At 39.7% G+C, this 21969-nt stretch overlaps 1 protein-coding gene across 2 annotated transcripts in view; it reads right to left on the bottom strand.

The window, feature by feature from the left end:
- Chd6 (chromodomain helicase DNA binding protein 6) overlaps positions 1 to 21969 on the bottom strand; it is a 179994-nt gene that overhangs the window by 124030 nt on the left and 33995 nt on the right. For both annotated transcript variants that reach the window (XM_057781825.1, XM_057781826.1), the window contains exon 2: positions 8506 to 8562. In XM_057781825.1, the coding sequence (XP_057637808.1) occupies positions 8506 to 8538 (33 nt within the window). In that variant the 5' untranslated portion in view covers positions 8539 to 8562. The remainder of the gene's footprint in view (positions 1 to 8505; positions 8563 to 21969) is intronic.

The raw sequence follows: 21969 nt of genomic DNA, 5'->3' as shown, positions 1-21969 counted from the left end.
AATTCTTAATTTAATATATAACTAACATATAAAAATTTGAAGGACTTTTTCTATAAGGAAATTTGAGATTATTTTTATTATTTTATTTAAAACAGGCATGTATATAATAGTTTTCTCCAAAAAAAAAAAAAGAAAAAGAAAAAAACCACCTTCAGATGCCACCAAATCCTAGGCATACTACAGAGATCCGCAATGGGATTTATGATACTCACACACAATGCTACTATTCAAGTATGTTGAAACCTCCTGGTCATGAACTAAGGCAAGTTTCTGGGGTGATAAGGCAAGATTCATGCACTCCTATACCTCTCAAAATTTATTAGTGACCAAGAAGTATCAACACTGAACTGCGCTGATTCTGAACAAGGAAAGTGGAATCATTCCAACTTGTCCTTTTTTTACGTTTACTTATTTGTATGTGCATATGCATGGGTACACAGGTCAGAGTGCAACTTGTGGGAATTGATTTTCTTCTTCTGTCATGTGGGTCTGGAGAATTAAATTCAGACTGTTAGGGTTGGTGGCAAGTGCCTTTATCTTCTGAGGCATCTTGATGCCCTACAAGTTTTACTTTTGATAATAACTAAAACTAGGCTTGTTCTGTATTTCATTGAACTCAGCTACTAGACTCAATCCCAAATACCTTTGGTCACTTGCAAAAAATCAAACTACCCAAATAGGAGGGAGTTTTATTGTGACCAATGCTAGAAGGAGTATGTCACAGGTGCTGTGGTAGCACTAAAAAGGGAATTTCAAAACCACTTTTGAGAACCATTAAGTAAAAGCATAGTCTCACACCATGAACAATTTTAAGGAAACAATACTTCAGAGGTTGATGTTTCATCTCATACTTTCAGGTCTAGAATTCTAAAAAGTACTTTCATAACCAAAGATTGCCTATAGTCCAATAATAATGTGACTGCCAGCTCCAAGGATAGCAGTCTTTCCTTGATCTAGAACAAAGAAATTACCTTGGGAGAGCCCAAGAAGGACGAGCTTTCCAGGAAGATGGAAAACCAGCATTCTGGTGATAGTTTAGAAATAGCACCATTTGTGAGTGCCTGCTCTCCTATGTTATATACCACAAACACTTGCTCAGGTGGTGTGGCTTTCCTTAAGTGTGCTGGTTCCCCAAGGTGTACCCATACTTCCTGGCCCACAGCGGGAATAAAAGCATTGCAAATTCAGCTGCATGCTACCCTGTCTTCTTTTCTAGTGCTCTTCCGCAGTCTGAGGTGCACAATGCAGTACTGAGATTAGTGGGAGAAAAACACTGAAGAAAAGAAAGGTTTTCTTTTGGATCTTTACAGTAAGTAAAATCCTGCTAAATAAACATGCCTAAATCCTATGGGCAACAGTTGTTCTTTCAAGACTCTGTACTTTAAGAAAAAAGGGAAGTTTCTACGTGCTCATACTGGGAATATTAATGAATTCTGTGCCAGGGACATTGGTCCTTAGAGATCAAGGATTTTAAGAGTGCAAGAGTGGACAAACTGAGACCCTTCAGTGCTCAGCTCTAAACAGGGCATCTCTACCACCTCCTGCAAGTCTGGAGAAGAGCTCAGAAGAAGGGGTAGAAACCATTTAAGAATTGGAAGATGAGGAAAAATCCTACAAAATATTATCTTCTGGACAGGGCATGGTTGCTGCATCCATGAACTCACAGCAGTGGTGGCTACCCACCTGCATAAGCCCTATCCCTACACCCCAGGAGCTGTAGGAAGAATAGTTAATGGTTGCTGGAGAGAAGTAGAGTCATATTTGTGAGTGGTAGAGTCACTAGTGTATTGTCTTTGCTCAAAGTAAGTAAACTCCTGCCTATATGCATGCAGGCAATTCTAACTTAAAAAAAAAAAAAGACTTGAATATAGGAGGACTTTGGAAGAAGATTTGATGAAGGGGGAAGGGGTAAGTGATGTGGGAAGGTCATATGTCTGTTGCTTTCATTGGTTAATAAAGAAACTGCCTTGGCCCATTTGATAGGCCAGCCCTTAGGTGGGTGGAGTAGACAGAACAGAATGCTGGGAAGAAGGGAAGTGAGGGCAGACACGATGGAGCCAGCCATCAGGTCAGACATGCTGAATCTTCCCCGGTAAGCCACCACCTCGTGGTGCTACACAAATTATTAGAAATGGGTTAATCAAGATATAAGAAATAGCCAAGAAGAGGCTAGAACTAACGGGCCAGACAGTGTTTAAAAGAATACAGTTTCTGTGTAATTATTGTGGGGCTAATAAGCTAGCTGTGCGGGAGCCGGGCAGGACGAAAAAGCAGGCTTGCCCGCAGCTCCTTACTCTTATCTTACAGGTAAGAGAGAATAAGGGAGGTGATTTTGATCAAAGAGCATTATGTATGTGTGAAGCTGAAAATAAATTTTTAAAAAGTGAGAGGACAAACTGAAACAGTTTCAAAACCAAAAGACTGAATTCCACCGAGAGAAGTCTGCTCTAGGGCAGTGACACTGTCTCTTCTTCCTGATGACAAAGTCTCTTTACTCATGGACAAGGCTTATCAGAGAAGATGGAAGTGGGCAGTAGCAGAGAGAATTAAATACAGAGAAAATAACTACAGCAGCTGCTAATGTTTACTGCACATGTCATATAAAGATAATGGATGACATAAGGACTCTAACAAGGTCAGTATAAAGATACCAGTCTGTACAGGGAGAAGTGGGAATTAGTGATGGTAAGGAATGTACCCTGGACAAGAAGCAGCTAGTGAGGAGAGGGCTGTGGATTTGGAATTCTGGCAAAAGGCTAATGTGTATTTATGACCTCCCAGAGAATAGTGACAGATTATTAGGCCACCAGACCAGCCAGATGAGACTTGGTTAAATGTTGTTAAATGTGAGTGTATATACTGCTTTGGGAAAAGTCAGATAATTTTTTACTAAACTAAACAAACACCTCAACTGCTGCCTGTGATATTCCACTACCTAGAATCAAAGATAATTATCCAGGAACAGCCCCATCAACCTCTACTAATTTTACAGATAAGAGACAACACAACTTGCCAAGGCTAAATTCCTAGAGTGACAGAGGTGGCACTTCTAAAAGGGGAAGAACATAATTGTTTGATGTTATAATGGGGAAAAGGCAAATACTAGTAATAGAAATATAAAATGTAAATTTTGGGGTCAGTAGTCCTGAGAAGCCTTTTTTTTTTTTTTTTTCATGTTTGGAACTAGGCTAAGATTCCTGAGGAGCAAAAAACACATAAGACAAAAACATTTCTTTCACGTACTTCTGAGCCAGAGGGAGACAAAAAGTCTGAGTGCTAAATCCTACGCCAGTGTCTCCACTTTGAAATGGCTCTAGGTGGAAGAGGATGAAGACAGCATACCACAAGGGACTCAACAATAACTTACTTTACATCAACTTACATAGAAATGAGAGTCTAGGAACTGAGCAAAAAATAAAGGAGAAAGGGGCTAACTGTTAAAAAACCAAAAACAATGGTGTTCCTTTGATCCAAGCTTATTAACCCACAACAGTCCTGGAAAACAATGAAATCTAGAAGAATGAGATTCATCTTAATTTAAAAAGTTTAAGAACAAATGAAAAAATTATAGTCTAAGGTAATGATCTCAAACTAAGAAAGCCCATTTTAGTCCATTATGACAGGTAAACGTCTAAGTTTAAAGACAAGTTTACACACACACACGCACACACACAGCATATGTGTGTACTACTGAAGAGAAAACTGATATCCTATAACTAGAAGGAGGACAATGGAGACAGAGGTACTGGAGTGAAGAACTAGAAGAAAGAAAGGCCAGGGTAGTAAGAGAGAACAAGGAAAAGCAAAGACAGTAGCCAAGCCAAAGAGCCTAGGAGGCCAAGGAGCAAAAGGCCACCTTGGTCCCATTCTTGTCTGTGGGTCCATCAACAGATACACTTCACTTTCCTCTCCTGAGAAGAACATAGTCTTCACCTTAGAGTGTCCTGCTTCATTCATGTACGACATAGGCAATGAGTCAGCCTCTGGGCCCAGGCCTCACTCTGGCCTCAAGTGTATGTTTCAGAATACAAAACCAATTACAATGGTTGGGGGTGGGCAGAAATCCTGTGAAGGTATATGAAGAGACAGAGGAAGAATTCAATGCTCTCTGGAAGAGTTGGAGTAAGTCTATTTTAAATCCTTTTGACTCATGAAGACAATGTTTTAAACTGGTTTTACTATCACTTTTAAATATGCTGAAAGGGGCAAACAAACTGAAGGTCTGAATAATGCTAGTCCTGCTCTGTTGAGGGATGCTGAGAAGTCTCAAATCAACTGTTTACTCATCCACATTATTACCAATGTTCGTATTCTTCCTCACTCACTATTTTCAACCAAGGCTTGTGACTGGGCAATAGTTCAGGCAGCAAACGCCTTCCTAGAGATTTGAGCTCACCCCGCCCCTGGCTGTAGAAGACAAAGACAGACTGTGCTAGGAACATGGCAGCTGGCTAAATCCACCATGCTTATTCCAGTTCACCTTTTGCCACCACCAAAATTGAGCACTGTACCCTAGGCTTTCCCTTTCTCCCTTACTACCATGCACTTCCTGAACCCATCTACAATTACTCTCTTCCTTCCCTGTTCACTTCTAAATTGGCTGACCCCAGAGACCTTACTCTTTCTAAATTACTCAAAATTCTTTGGTGGAGCTAATATTACCCGTGTCCCTATATTCCAATAGCAGACTACCAGTCTTCCATCCACAGTGTAAAATCCTGGTTCTTCTGAGGCATGTACCATGCCCTACTTCAACTGTCTTTCTACAATCCGACTATATACAGTTCTTTAGAAAACATTTAAGTCACTGCTGAACCTGGCCTGAAGTAGAACTTAAATATTTCTTGCACAAATAAATATGAAAAACTCAGCAATATTTGTTTAGTGAATAATTCATGTTCATATTCACTCCAGGGAAGAAAGTATGCTCTAGCTGTCTCAAGGTCTGAGAGTCCCGCTGCTCATCTGAATTACTCTTCCCAATTCACGAACTTTGTGTTTTCTTGAGGACCTAAAAATGAAGGCTATGCCTGCTCAGCTCTTGTCCATGGACGCAAGGGTCTCTGAAAGTCACCAGGTCTACTTTATTCCCTGGCTATAGCTCCAAGTTTTAATAAAACATTTTTAAAAACTGGACTGATTGGTCTAGATTACTAAAGTAAACCTTTCACCCTTACTATTTTATATCACATCTCATCTGCCATATTTTATACTTCTTAGTAGCAAACAAGGAGCTGAGAGTTTAAAAAAAAAAGAATCAGCACAGTCTGTTTTCACTAAGGTGAGGGTGTGTTCCCCTTAAGAAGTATATTCAGCTGTAAAAGTTGGGCTTTAATCATTATAATTCACACCTTATTTCCCTAGCTAATTTTTGCCTGCCTAGTATTGTTCAGTAACCTCAGTAATTAAACTCCACACACTTCTTAGAGGCAGTTCAGTTATTTTCATCAACACAGATGAAAAGACTGCAAGAGATTCATTTTTCACAGTCCTATTTTTTTGCGGGGGGGGGGACATTTCCTTTGGCAATACAAAGTCAGTTTCTAAAGCCTTTGTTTTTGGCATACCACCTGTCATGCCCCTTCTAGTTAATAAGAAGCATGATTATTTATTGCTGAATTTTGATTAACTTGTAAAAATCTGTCATCTCATTTTAATTTTCCCTAATAAAATTTTGAGCAGGGAAATGAGAAATTTCAAAGATCAGAATGCATTTACATGCCATTTTCTTCAAAGTGGAAAAACAAACTAAAAGAAATGAGGATTTTTTTTTTTTTTTAAAGAATGGATGTTTCTTTAAACAGACTTCCCCACTCCCCTTGCACATGCTGGGCAAGTACTCTAGCACTGAGCTACAGCCTAAGCCTTTTTTGTGTTGCTTCTATCGTTTCAGTATCATAGTTAAAGCAAGCTTGATGGCTATTCACTCTGTTACACACTAAAGATTTGCTTGCTTTTGATATATTAAATACTAAGTATTTGATTATCATTTAATTACTTTTCACACTGTGAAAACTGAGACTGAACTTTTTCAAAGAGCCTAAGTGATACAGTGGGAATTTCAATTCCATTCTATGAAAACCGAAGCCTTTTCGATCCACCCCTAAAGTGTGTGGTACATACTCAGTCCTAGAGCGTACAGATTGTTTGGGCTCCAGTATTCCATTGTTATGTGCTGAATTTCTTGCAGTTCAATAGTCCATATGACCCAGTGTCAAATACTGACGAAAGGAACAGGATCAGTTCTTCCTATTTATTCAGCCTGACCCCAGCACAACTAACAGTAATTTTCAAGTAGAATTCATACTCTGCAGCAGGGCACAGCAGGGTGACCCTATAGTCCTGCACTCACAAGGCTGACGCAAACTGATATCAAGTTCAACATCAGTCTGGACTACACACAAGCCTATACTTCTTTTTTTTTTTTTTAAGCCTATACTTCTATATCAAGACTATCTCAAATACAAATCAGAAGCCAACAAACCAACCCAAAACAGAAAACACATCCCAAACAACAGAAATTCCATTCTGTTCACTAATCATTACTCTAAGTTTAAAATAAAAATCTCCCTAAGGATACATAATAGTTCACCTTAAAGAATGTTTAAAAACGAAACATGAAAATTGCCTTAAGAACTATAAGCCTGCCTGCCTATCATAAATAACAATTTTTTGAGGGTTTGGGATATATTCTACAAAGCATTTAAATGGTGGTTTTGGATGGATGTGTGGTTCTTTCCATCTTCCTCATCATAAATGTAGCAGTAATAGAAGAACTTGTACACAGCTCCAGGAGCCTGTCAGAGTGAACCCAGGATCAATCCCCAGCAGGTGAACCTTTTCTGTGGTGCTTACCTACAACTTCCAGTTCACTGTAGCGCCAGAAAAGAGAAATCCAATATTTAGCTAGAAGTAGTGCTTTTCTTGTGAATAACTGACACCGATGAGAATAATTTCTCCAAATCATGCTCCCTACAAGGGTCATCTAGTCTGTGATAGTCCACATCCCCTCTCTCTAACTAGGGTTCCAAAGAAGACTAGAAAGGAAAGAAAGGGTGGCTACTTCTACCCAACAATCTTGCATGGGGTCCCAGTGCAAGGCAGGAATTCAGACCACTACCACTACCCCATTGCTAGATTATCATCCAATTCCATAAAAAGAAAGGCCACTGGTGTGGGAGAATTGTCTGTATTTTGTCAATCATGTTTTAAACGCTGATTGGCTGATAACCAGGCAGGAAGTATAGGCAGGAAAACCAGACAGGAAGTACAGGTGGGGCAATAAGAACTGGAGTATTCTGGAAAGAAGGAAGCTCTTTCCCTAGTCCTGCCCAGACTACCGAAGAAAGAGGATGTGACCTGCCCCACTGAAAAAGGTACTGAGCCATGTGGCTAACATAGATAAGAATAATGGGTTAATATAAGTTACAAGAGCTAATAAGAAGCCTGAGCTAATGGGCCAATCAGTTTATGATCTTCTGGAGACCTCTGAGTGATTTTCTTTGGGGCTAAACAGCTGTGGGAATTGGGCAGGACAGAAACCCCAACAAGCAGGCCCTCATGTTACAGGCCACCCATCAGACAGACTGTGTGAGAGTCAGAGGCCTATCTCCACGTCTCACTTCTGTAAGTCACACTGACTGATATTCTCTAGGTTCCTTCCAATATAAAGTCATCAGAAAACAGAAGTACCAACTGAGAAGAGGTACTATATTAATGAGTCACACTGGCCACAGTTACAAGTATAGATAAAAGAGTGCTTCTGAGCCGGGTGGTGGTGGCGCACACCTTTAATCCCAGCACTTGGGAGGCAGAGGCAGGTGGATCTCTGTGAGTCTGAGACCAGCCTGGTCTACAAAGCAAGTTTCAGGTCAGGCTCCAAAGCTACAGAGAAACCCTGTCTCAAAAAACAAAAACAAAATAACAACAACAAAAAGAATGCTTCTAGGACAATGAGGTGTCTCCATGGGCAAAGGCTCCTGTAGAGTAAGCCTGGCAACCTGAGCTCAAGTCTAAAGCCCCAAAACTCCCCAGAAAGGAGGAAGGAGAAAAGTGACTCCACACACTTGTCCTCCTACCACCACACATAAGTTATTACATGTGTACCTACTTCATGTGCACACACACACACACATAAAATGTGGGGGAAATTTTTAGCAAACTAAACCTCCAAAAATGATTAATACATAAAAACTATAGAGAATTGGTCACATCACTCAGAAAAATCTAAGAAGTTGTTCCAAAAGAGGAAGCATTTCTACAGGGCTAGCTTGCACCATTCTCAGTCACAGCTCCATTACACTGCTCTACTATGGACATGACTGAAGCAAAGGGGAAAATTCATGCCTTAGTCACCCAGAGCTCTGCTGCTTTGTATAATGAAAAGCAGAGACAACAGGGAACTACCAGAGGTTAAAATGTGAGCCTACACTGCTGGCCTATCCTCTTTAGTAGGCATAAGGTACAATGACACATAAAACACATAAGAGAAAAGGGACCACTTACCTGCTTCTCTTTCTTCTGTATTTTCATTTTCATCAATTTAAGGGAAGGTATTTATTTCTATAAAACATAAAATGCAAAGATTATGATTAATCTCACCAAAAAAAAAAAACCAAAAAAGTAAAGATTGACTCCAGATAACTGTCCAACAACACCCAGACCTCTAAGTTTATACCTAACTCTCACCAGACCCAGTTTACTGTTCTAGATGGGATGAAGAAAGTGACACTGTTTTTGTAAATCAGGTAATTTATAAAAGGTGCTGGCTTACCAAAGCCACCAGGTAACGAAAAGGAGAAACAAAAATAAATGGTATAACTTTACTGATAGGGATGAAGAAGAAAGGGTACAAATAGGTAAGCTTCACCCTTTGGGGAAATAAAAGTTCAATACATAAAGTTTACCACAGACAAATCATTTTAATAACAGAAATACAGACAATAAAAGAGAGACCTCAATGATTTCAAGTAATTTTGTCTAAGAGTGGGACAGGGATTGACACTGGTAGAGGGTAGAGGATGGTATTCTTTCATCTCATTGTAAGTTTTCCTATGTTACCAGATGTTTTAAAACCATGAAAATATATTACTTTGTAAGCTGTATTACAATAATTCATTGTTTAAAGGACTGCTTTCACTTTACTCAGGTCTTAAGCCTTTCTGTTAACAGTTCTCTTCAATATGAGTTTTGAGCACCTCAAGAGTCCAGCAGCTGGTTTTCCAGGACAGGAAGGAACCCTGGTCTTGCTTGCCTCACTAACCACAAGTACTACCTATGGGTCTCCCAACATTACACACAAACAGTAGAGGGATCGTAGAATATTGGTTTCTGGCTCTAGGCTAGATTTAAATGTTGCCTAACATTTTACCAGAAGCCTACAATCACATCAAAATTAATCCCATCTACATGAATGTGATATGCAGGCATTAATAGACCATTATAATTAATGAAGTAAGTATCTGAAGTGGTGGCTATATGTTCCTTAGCTCAATTTAATTATTTCTATTATATTCATAAATCCTTACATCACTTCATAGTTCATAAAATATATAATCACAGTTGGTCAACTTACCACAAAAATTATTTTTTAAAATTAAAAGTTTTCTTTGAAGTTCAACTTCTTAAGCTATGGGCTATGATGACATATAGTTTCATAATTAAAGGTAGTGGTCACAAAAAAATTGGCAACAGCTTAAAAGGTTTCTGAATTGCAACTACCAAAAATCAGTCAGAATCAATGTATCATAAAGGTAGATTCCTAGCAGTATTTGCCTGTGTCGCTGTAGCCTTGGCGTGGAACGTTTGCTCTTTGCACTGCACACACCATCACATCACAGGGCACCGAGGAAAACAACCATGTTATGCAGTACAGTGCTTTCACACCTGCAGTTTTCTCCTTAGATCAAAACACAATGGCTTTCTTACAGAAAACTAAAACTTTAGTATTTCCTATTATCATTTCCCAGCATATAAACATCAAATTAGTTTATCTTTGGATTGTATTATATTAGAATTTAATTTGTTTTTAAGTGCTGCTTGAGCTGCTGACTCGAGTTTCATAAAAAAGCAATTTAGCAAATTTTGGGTTGTGATTAGGGCAAAATTTCCAATTATTTCTGCAAAGGCCCTAAACATTTCTGTCATGTACTATGCATTTAAGTGAAGCAGCATTCTCCACAATGAGCATTATAAAATCAAACTATTGCTCAGGAGTTAGGGTGATGGCTTAGTGGATGAAATGCTTGTGTGCACACACGAGGATCTGAGTCTGAACCCCCAGACCCTGTGAAAGCTGAGTGCAGTAGCATGAGCTGTTTAATTCCAGCACTGCTATGACAAGACCTGAAGTAGAGAGGAATCCTCAGAAGCTCACTGCCAGCTAGCCTGAAGACTACAGCACAGCAGCTAACAACAAAAAGACCCTGCATAGACACAGACATGCAGAACAAGCAAAAAGAAATCTTGCCTCAAACAAGAAGAAAGGCAAGGACTGACATCCAAATTTGTTCTCTGACCTTGACACATGCCATGGCATGCATATGTCTGAACACATATACACATGCATACATAGAACATCCATGCAGACAAAGAAAAATCACCTCTGGAAAACCCTGAAGATCCTCTATGCCTTTCAGTCTCATATATTCAACAAGGATTTAAATTTTTATGTAAAAATAAACAAGTACAACTATCTCATTGGTATGTAATTTGCTTTCATCTTTATAAGAGGTAAAATTATACGCATGACAAAAATGGCTTTAAAGTAAATTCCTTATAATTTATTATTATAAATTTTATATGCCTACATTCTAGAGTTACAAGTGGACAAAGTTTAAGATAACCTGCTCTTTTATCTATCAGGGTGCTACTATCTGCCAAGAGCACCACGGCCAAGGGAATAACAAGCTGGAAAGCAGGCAGGGCAGGGAGACAGACTGTTTGCTCAGTCGGGAAAGGGATCTTCTATGAGGACATGCTTCTAAGTAAGTCAGAGTCAGCACTGAGGCAACAATCACTCACCCCCAAATGACCATCAATCCCAGAGAAAGAATAACAGTTCTAAATCACAGCAGGTAAAGCCTAAAACAATATTCTTTCCTACATTTCAATATAGTTCTAGGTAAATTATATTAACTGTTTTTTTCCCTTTAATTCCAACTTTAAACTATTAGACTCAGGAAGAATGCCATTCTTAGCCAGCACTACCATGTATTTCCTGATCATTGCAGAAAATCAACATTCTCAACCTATCTCACAAACTACCACAAATTCTGAAATTAACTTCAGAAAGTAATTTCAGCTAATAAAAAGGATACTACAATTACTAGAAATATATACTAAAACTTTTGTCCAATAAAATGAAATCATTAATACAGAAAAATTTTACCAACCCCAATATAGCCCACAAAATAACAGATGTTACTAACATCACTAAGTGCTCCTAAGCACCTCATAATATAAACATTCTCTCTTAAACGACCTCTTTTTTTTTCAGGCTTCCTGATGGCACACATTAAAACACAAAACAAGCAAGCAAACAAACAAATCCCACAACTGATCTTCCTGTAGAGCTGAAAGCCATGTACTAGGAATGGCTTGTGCTTCTGCACACAGTAAAAATGGCTTTTATGGCCCCTGTGGCTGTGTCACCATCACTCAGAAGTTGTGATTAGATCGAGTCTCAATAAAGAACAAATCAAATAGCAATTTCAAAATCTCAACACTTAATTAAGAAGCATAATGTAATATATTTCTGAAAGCCCTGAGTGTGTAAACCAGGAAATCTGTCTCAGGGGAAAAAACTAACTTCTAAATGGCATGACAACTGGACAGACTCTAGGATCCTCCTCTCTGTATCCCAATACCTATATGTGCAGCATGTAATTGCCTTCTCCAAAGGTAATAACTAATAACATAAAAGGCAAACGACGTAAAAGTTCCCATTCCTTCCTATGCTCACCATACAATAATGTTTCTATTAAGAAAAAAAATGAGAGCCAGGTTCCGGTAAGAACATTTTGCATTACTCTCACTAGTTCAAGAATTCTTTTCACTAGTGTCTTTGCCATTTTTAAATTCTTCAGTGTTGTACTATGCACACTTAAAAATAGAAAAACATCAAGCTCACACTATTCAACAATTAATCCACATGTATCATTTAAATATTTTCAATTTAAAAATAAATTAATTTTATTCTATTTTTAAAGGTAATTTTTAAAATAAATTTATTTTGTTTTTAAAGATAGGGTGTTGTAACCCCGACACTGCCTAGAGGGCTAGGACACGGAAATAGAATAGCCCAGAGACCTCGGATAAAATCAGATATAACTGGCAAAAAAAAAAAAAAAAAGTCACTGTAAGGATGCCTAATGATATTCGGCTATTCTTATAGAATGATGCCTCGTCCAATGGTCATCAGGGGGGCTTCACCTGGCAACTGATGGAAACAGCTGCAGAGAGCCAAACACGTGGTGGAGATTGGGAAATCCTGAGGAAGAGGAGGAAAGATTGCAGGAGTCAGAAGGGTCAAGGACACCATAAGAAAGCCCAAAGAATCAACTAAGATGGGCTCACAGGGCCTCACAGAGACTGAACAGACAGCCAGGGAGCCTGCATGGGACTGACCTAGACCCTCTGCGTGTCAGTGACAGTTGTGCAGCTTGTGGGATTTCCAACAGAGAGTGCGGGAGCTGTCTCTGACTCTGCTGCCTGCTTTTGGGACCCTTTCCAGAACTGGGCTGCCTCGTTCAGCTTTAACAGGAGAGGATCTTGATAAACCATGGCTAGCTGATATCTAGGGAAGGCCTGTCCCTTTCTGAAACATAAGGGAGGAGGAGAAGTGGATGGGGGTGGGTGGGTGGGGGTGACTGGGAGGAGAGGAGGGAAGGGAAAGTGTGAGTGCAATGTAAAAATCAACAAAATAATTAAATATCCTTTTTAAAATGAAGAAAATTAGAGAAAAAGATATTACCTCACTATAATAACCTTGATTGGTCTGGAACTCTTAGATGTCTGCTGTCCCAAAGCACTGGCATTAAAGATATAGCACCACACTCAGCCTCAAACAACAGCTTCTAAACCAAACATTCTAATAATACAATCCAAAGATTACTAATTTGATACTTACATTCTGAGGAATAACAGGAAAATAGTAAGTCTTCGTTTTATGTAATTAGACTACTATGCTTCTAAAAGAGCAGGAATCCACACTTAAGCACAGTATTATAACTCAGCCTTGGTGTTGGGGCAGTATTTGAGGGCATTGTGTTAAGCGACAGTGTAAACACGGCTCAGCATGTGTGCTGTGTTCGGAACCACGGCAGCAAGGCTGGAATGCATACAGACAGGTACTACTAGATACACCTTGGATTCATTACACATTTGACTGTGAATTAATTTGCCATCATCCTATGTGGGTATGTTCATGTAGGTTCCATCTCTAGGAGATCAAAGGTGCTGGATCCCCTGGAGCTGGAGTTCCAAGAGGTTGTGTGTCACCTGATGTAGGTACTTGGAACTAAACTCAAAACCTCCACAAGAGCAGTTATGTGTTCTTAACCAATGGGCCATCTCTCCAGCCCCCAGAAACCTGCCGCTGTGATATTTTTGGGACTCTCCAACACACAGTTATATAACCCCATGGCTTAAGAACCTGGGTTTTTAATCACAAAGAGGATTCCATGGGTGAAAATTCCCTCAGCTTCCTACTTTCCTGCTATGATCCTTAGTGTTAATTGACAACTGTTGACAGAATTTAGAATCACCTGGGAAATGGGCCTCTGGGCACGACTGTGAGAAACTACCTTATTACATTAACTGATGTGGAAAGACCCATCTTAACTGTGGTGGCATCATTCCAGGGAACCCTGGACTGCAGAACATGGGGAAAGTATGCACTAGTTTGTTCTCATCCTTCTGTTTCCTGATTTGTGGATGTTATGTGACCTGTTGCCTTTATTTCCCTGGCATGATGCAGCGTGAACTGTCAGCCAGAATAAAAAGTAACAAGATATCACCTGTTTACCCCCACAGCACAAAACTGGACAAGGTCATTACTGCTTCACGAGACCTGAAGCAATTTAAAGGTATTATTAGATATCAAGAGTTTGAAGTATCAAAAGGCAGAGTTTAAATCCAACCTCTGAGAGTGACTAAACATGGAATCCTTGACTGTCAATGGTGTCACCTGTCTCAGAGGGTTTAGAAGAATTAAAGAGGATGACAATCTATGGTGTCTGCTACTCAGTGAATAAAAACTATATGACAACTATTATTGCTGCCAACGCTAAAGGTCAGGGAGGGTGGAGGCACTCCTGAGGACTAGTAGTCCTTGAGAGTCTGCCCTGACAAAGGTAACAGAGTCTCCAGATGGAAGGTGGTTTGAAGCTGGTTGGAAAGAATGATAAAGGTCCAAAGTATAATGGCCACAGGGAAGAAAACCTGAATTTTGAGAGGAGTTTTAAGATTTTAACATGAATAAACTAGTATTTTAAGCACAGAGTCATTTGAACCCCTTAGGCATTTATTAGATACGGATTTAATAGATAATGGTGGTAAACAACTATTGGAATGGTAACACTTCATCTTCCAGGGTGGGGCACTTCCGTTATATAAAGCTTACTACATGTATTACTTTGAAATGACCACAGGAACCGAGTATCTGCCCCCCCCCATACATTCATTTCCTTCTAGAGTCTCACGGCCTCTTTGGAGATGCCTTCTCTGCTCTCTTTAACAGGAATAGCACCTCCCCATCTTCCGTTTCTCATCTTACTGTAATCCTATTTGACACATGCATTTTGCTTTTGGGTTATGAGTTTACTTCCAGTTACCCTCTTTGTACACAACACTGGGAAGTTAGCCATTTTATTCATGCTATATACTCCTAGAGTCTAGAATCTCACAGGCTTCTGGTAAAATGTTCAATGAGCATTTGTTGAGTGAAAGTTCATTTTCCCTAAAAGAAAAAAATCACTAATTTCCCACTTTCTATAGCTCTTAGTTCAACAAAGAAACAGGTTCAACTCCAAACAGATGCAACTCTAACAAACCCAAAATACACCCAGTCTTCCTTCTTTCCAAACGCTTCCCTGAAGCTGTTTTCCTCAGGATTCTCATCCTACTGTGGTTTTCCTTTCCTTTTTTTTTAATAGACTGTCCAACACCAAAAATGTACACTATAAACTATGGATTTACTATATGAATGTTCATCCATCATTTGTAACAATGAATCACATTAATAGGAAATGTAAATAATTAGAAAAACTAGGATAAAGATGGGGTGTTTGAAAACATACTATTCTGTACATTAAAAAATTAGCTTTTAAAAATATTACAAAGCTTTTATTACAGTATATTTTGATCATATTCTTTGCCCTCCTCCAACTTCATATTTTCTCTCTCTCAAGAAAAAAAGAAAGAAAAAGGAAGGAAAAAGGAGGGAAGGGAAAGAGAGGAGGGAAGGAGAGGAGAATGGGGCTGTTTGTGCTGGCCGATCTCCTGTGGACGTGAGGTCTACAAGCAGTGCTGACATAACCAGTCACTCCATTAGAGAAGACTGACTTTTCCTCTCTTAGCAGCTATCAATTGCAAACAGCTTCTTGGTTAGGACTGGCGCTTTGCCACTTCCCGTTCTTGCTGGGATTTTGCTTAGCTCTCACTGGTTTCTTGAAGGAGATTCTCTTCCGGTTCTGATTACTGGCTTCCATACTCAGCTTCTTTATAGGCTCCTCCTCTCAAACGTCACTATGTCCAAGGCTTAGTCCACTCAACACCACAAAGTCTCCTGAATTTTCTATTAGACTCCAAAACTTCTCTACACAATTATGACTGTATACTAATCCAAGCCATGCTTCTGATCTTTATGTAGATGCACCCAACCTAACCTCAGCCAGTTCCAATCAGGTATCACACAAGCATCCCTCAAGTCCTGAAAACTAATCTCGAAAGGGCCATCTCTGCACAAGTCTGTGCTCCTGCCCCTGTTGGCCCAAAACTCTTTTTCAATTCTTTCCCTTTCCTGTAATTTTTTCCTAATACCTGAACCTTTTGGTTCCTCCCCAGCATACTTTTGGTTTATTCCCCCTTTGGCATCATCTTCTGCCTGAAATAGCCTCCAAAGGGTCTTTCTACACTGGATGTTGTCTCTGCCTTCACCCCACCATTTTATTACTACTGAGAGTACTTCTTCCTGAAATGCTGACACATGGCTCTCACCTTCCTAAGGATTCCACCCTTTAATACAGTTCCTCATGTTGGGATGACCCCAGCCATAAATCATTTTCACTGCTTCTTCACAACTATAATTCTCTCTCTACTGTTTTCTTTGAATGGAAGGCCTGTTCTGTATATGAATGGTGAGCCTTCCAGCTCCAAGGCACACTTCTAATCCATTCTCACATTCATTCTTACATTTTTGTCCCTTCATTCTACTCCATCTCTTGTTCTACTTCCTGGGAAATATCTTCAATTTTATTTTACAATTCTTTGTTTTAAATGGCTAATTTTTAAACATTCAGTAATGTATATTTGTGCTCTAGTGTTTTTATTTTCTTCTAAGCTTATTGCCAGCTAACTAACAGTGGAAGGTGTTCAAACGACAAGCAGTCATTCCTGCCTTTCAAAGACAACCACATGATCTAGTAGGCATGTTTTGTGCAACTATAATATATACAAATTGGTGTGAGGAAAGGCTTTTCTGTTTTTAAAGGTTTCCTTGTACTTCATCTGTGGGTAAGCAGTTGTATTTTGTATTAAAGGTAGCCCAGCTCCAAATATACTGGGTGTTGGGATTAACCGTCTTGTACATGTTATGCAAGTATTCTACCACTGAGTGACATACTAAACCCTTGGGTTTTGGTACAGAATCTCTCTATACAGACCATAACTCTCCATCCTCCTGCCTCTGCATCTTTAATGCTAAGATTACAGACCCTGTCCCACCACATTGGGCTTTCCCCTCCCCTTGATGATGGGAATGAATATCAGGTATTTGATCAGCTACCTCAAGTAGCCCCACCTATTAGGATGTGCAGTTCATATATCAGAACTTCTTGTGTATAACTCAGGCAGATCTTTGATGTTCTTCACTACCTTTCAAGAAAAGATAAACTCTTTTTACATCTTTTATTTATTTATTTATTAAAGATTTCTGCCTTCTCCCCGCCACCACCTCCCATTTCCCTCCCCCTCCCCCATCAAGTCCCCCTCCCTCATCATCCCTAAGAGTAATCCGGGTTCCCTGCCCTGTGGGAAGTCCAAGGACCACCCACCTCCATCCAGGTCTAGTAAGGTGAGCATCCAAACTGCCTAGGCTCCCACAAAGCCAGTACGTGCAGTACGATCAAAAACCCATTGCCATTGTTCTTGAGTTCTCAGTAGTCCTCATTGTCCATTATAAAAAGGGAATCAGTTGGATCAAAAAGTAATTTATATTATTATTATTATTTTTTTTTTTGGTTTTTTTCGAGACAGGGTTTCTCTGTGGTTTTGGAGCCTGTCCTGGAACTAGCTCTTGTAGACCAGGCTGGTCTCGAACTCACAGAGATCCGCCTGCCTCTGCCTCCCGAGTGCTGGGATTAAAGGCGTGCGCCACCACCGCCCGGCAGTAATTTATATTATTAAAATAGACTTCTAAAGTGAAAAGTTCTTAGGCAGAGTTATAGATGTGAAAATTTGATTGTCATACATTCATGGTCAAAGATGACTATTGTATGTACTCAGAAAGCTTGCATTAGATTTTCAAATTTTCCAATTTCTATGAAAATTGCTAAGGATGTTAATATTACTTATGAATAAGTGATGCAAATAAATCATTAATTTAAAAATTAATGAAAAAAAAAGAAAAGATAAACTCATGACCACAGTCAGCAATTGTTTGCATCTGTAGGACTAAAGGAGGTCCAACAGGGCAAGCAGATCTGTTCTCACTGCTGCTGCCTGTATTTAGTAAACAATAGGAACATTAACATCACACATAGATTCATCACAGTGGATTAAAGGGAAGATACCACCGAATAAAAACCTTCTGAGGCTTAGATTAAAAACCTACCTTTCCTACTCGATTAGTGGCTAATTAGGAACGCTTGCCACAGGCTGCTTGTGAGGAATCACTAGTGCTATCTCCATTTCCAAACTCTGACAGCTCTTGCAGGAAGAATATATCATTATGACCAACATTAACTTAAAACTACACCCTTGGGGGCTGGAAAGATGATGGAGAGGCTAAGAGTTCTCCACACTGTTCTTGTGGAGGATCCAAGTTCAGTTCCCAAGCACCCCACTACGTTCCTGTCACTGCCTTTACTGCTGGTTATTTCTTCTCACAGACAAGGATTGAAATCATGACTGTGTTTTCACTATCTACCTTCAGGAGAGCAAAGCTTTTATTTTAAGCATGGAATATTTTTCAACACTTTTCTTTTGAAGAGTAGGTAAAAAAAAAAAAACCTCTTCAAAATAAAAATTAAAAGATTTATTTTAATTATTTGGATGTGTATGTGTCTGGTTTTGGTGTATGCACATGAGCATATGCCTGCAGAGGATCCCCTGGAGCTGGAGTTACAGATTCTGATACACAGGATGTAGGAGCAGTGTACTTTTAATCACTAAGCCAACTCTCCAGCGCCACAACCAAAAGTGTGAACTGGACAATTTGCATAATAAGTGGATAAATCTCAATCTTAAATCCCAACTCATCTCTTCAACCAGGGAAGCTCTTACAGAGTCAAGCAGGGGGGTGCATGCCTGTGATCTCAGAAAAAGCAAAGGGGTGCCACAGATCCCAGGACAGTTTAAACTATACAATGAGACATCCTCCCAACACATACCCCAAATAAAGTTCTAGCAGAAACAAAGAAAGACAGTTTTGGGAGGAGGATAAAGGAGCAGCTAAACAGAAAGCTCCTGCTCAGTAGAAGTTTGAAAAATAAAAACATTTGTTTCTCCAAACCTAAAAGCAGACACTTATAGGCAATATGAAAATACTTCCCAAGACATTGCTGCTTTAGCTGTACTCTCCTAACTCTACCCCCACATCACATGGAACTCCTTTAATTTGCATCCATGTTGGCATAGATTGGTCACTCATTTTAAATTCATAGTATACTTGCAAATAAAATATTAGAACTACTGACTTCCGACACCTAAAACACTACTTACTTAGATATAACAGTCAACAAGGTTTCAGAATGACACAAAACACTATCTTCTGGGACAAATGGTCTGAGGAACAATAAAATTCATGTCAAGATAGCCACAAAGAAAACACCAGTTACATTCTTAGTAAACTCTCAAATCGAAAGACAATTCACAATATAAACTTAACCACAGTTCTGCTGCCCTCCGCAGACGCCTCATACTTCTGGCACATCCCAACACCCTGGGATTCCCCACTGCAATTGAGGCTTCACCTCCGCAACTTCACATCTTGTCTTGTCAGGAACTCCCCATGGAAATATGACCCAGCTACACACTGTCTGGGCTCCTGGACTTTCCTTAACAATCTTGGTGCAAGCCTCTAAGACTCAGGAACTCTTACATTCTACATGCCTACAAACTGACCACCACACAGATAACACAAAGTCCTGGCACCAGCTTTAGCAAAACTCAGCCCCTTTGGACCATGGCTGTAATGGCCTCTGACTGCTTAGTCAGTTGAACTTGGGGAAACATTTTCCTAGGTTATCCTTTTGAGTACAGCACCCGCAACACTCACTTTTTAAAGCAAAGTGTTTCAAATGAATCTGCAATTTTCCCTCCTGGGAGTCTAGGTGAGTAAAGCCATATCCTATTCCTGAAGGGTCCTCAAAGCACCCTTCCGTAGTCCCAGTATGGAGTGTGTGGCTTCTCTGTAAGGCCACTAATATCTTTAGCAACTACTTTTGTGAGCAACTTAAAAGGTGCTGCTTTTCTGGCCAACTAGGCACTTTGATAAATTCCTGCATCAGTTTTCTTCCAATTCTCACTGTAAACCTGGCTAAAAGCAGCCAGTAACAACCACAACAATGTCATGCCATTCTGAAATTTCCACTACAGAATTAATCCCTGAAATCATGCTCACTCGAAATTTCAGGAGAGAGGCAAAACAAAATATACTAGAATGCAGCAAGGGGAATCCCAGGGTGTTGGGATGTGCCAGAAATGTGAGGCTAGTCCAATCCCAACAGAATCCCTACACGCTAGACCCCCACTGCACGCAGCTCCATCAGGACTCTGGGTTTTTGCACTCCCGCCGGAATCTCCCACTAAGCTCTGCTGATAGCATTCTAGAGCTTTTCTAGCTTGTATTTCCAAACTTTTCAAAATTTCTCAAGAAACAGTTCTGCAGGCTAAAGTGGCCAGGTCTAGACACAGTGACCATTCCATTGTTCTAGTTCCAGTTTTCCTATGTCAGCCACTTTGCATCCATGTAACCACAAAGCCTGACAGAATCAATTTAAAGAATGACTTATTTTGGCTCTGGTCTCCGTCTCTGAAAGTCTCTCAAAGATTCCATGCCAGGGAAGGAGGCTTTCACAACACAGAACAGGAAGTGTAAAGAGTTTGAAACCATGGGAACATTCAAGGCTTGCCCCTATTTACTTACTTTGGCTAGTTGTTTCACCTTCTAAAAGTTCTACTGCCTCCCCAAGCAGCACCAAGAGCTGAGAACCAAACATTCAGAACATGAGCATGGCTGGGGACATCTGACTCAGACTGTAACAAGAATAATTGGGTGGCTACAAACAAAAATCAAAAACCTCAGAAGTTGCTATTCAACATTTGACAAGAAGTACAACAGTGGGGTATGGTGGAGGCTCAATGAGGACTTGCTGTAGGATCTGACATCAGATGCCCAGCCTGTGCCTTGAAGATAATCCCTTAGGCAGTCATAGCCAGTGGGGAGTTGTTTTTACCGAATATGCATGATGAGAACCAAGGAGGTGTGCATATATATATATATATAAACAACCCTAGTTATTTTTTATACTTTTCAGTTTTATAGGCACACATAAACATCTTCTGTCTTCCAGAGATATGGGTCTTGCCGTACAGCCCTGGCTGACTATGAACTTGAGATCTTCCCGCCTCAGCCTCCCAAGTATGGTGACTACAGTTACGTAACAACGTTGCCCAGGTAAATATATGATTTTACTGGTCATCTTTTAAAGTTTTCTCTCTCGAGTCTCATGGCTTTCTTAAGAACTTACAAAATAAGTAGTCATATCACATTAATATTTTGAGGTCATTCTTTCCAGTTTGTTGTCTCCTATCTTCCTTTATACTCTCTAAAATGCCCAAACAACAGTGGGCCAACATGAAAAACTCTGCTTCCTCAACTGTGAAATAAAGGCTTAAAGCCTCCCAGGTTTCTTTCTTGAAGAGTCCACACTCTTCTAAGCCCTCTAATTCTATAGCCTCTATCCTCAAAATGTATATATATAAAACCTCTGTAAACAAATCCTCCACAGAAACAGCAACATGGTCCCTATTTAACTAAGTTCTCTCTCTGGGTAAGTAAGAAAGCTTTAATTGACTGATAACTGGCTCATAGGTAGACAGGCAGGTAGATAATGGATAGAGAGAAAGAAAACTAAATGGATTGTTTTCTCCAACTAAGGTTTACAAAGGGAAGACTGAACAGAAGTTGGAGGATGACTCAAGAAATCTACTTCTGACAAAAGTAAAAACATCTTTAGCAAAACATGTCAAGTACTTAACGACATTCTCCATAGAGGAAAAATTAACTTAAATAATTATTATAAAAATTATAGTCTAAGTACAATTAAGAAATATATTTTTAAGCCTAACCCCACACAGCAAAGCTACAGAATCAACCCCACAAAGCCTTTCCTGTGTCACCATGCACTGTGTGGGCGGTACACAAGCCCATCCCCTTCACCTTCAGACCTGAGGAGGCTTCCTCATCTTTTTCTGTCGCTTGTATCCCTGTCAATGACTACCATCTATTCAAATCAAGAGATTAAT

Source organism: Chionomys nivalis, chromosome 9 (assembly GCF_950005125.1).
Source record: "Chionomys nivalis chromosome 9, mChiNiv1.1, whole genome shotgun sequence".
Classification (NCBI taxonomy): Eukaryota; Metazoa; Chordata; class Mammalia; order Rodentia; family Cricetidae; genus Chionomys; species Chionomys nivalis.
The sequence above is the reverse complement of the archived record's forward strand: the minus strand, read 5'-3'. Positions and strand labels throughout refer to the sequence as shown.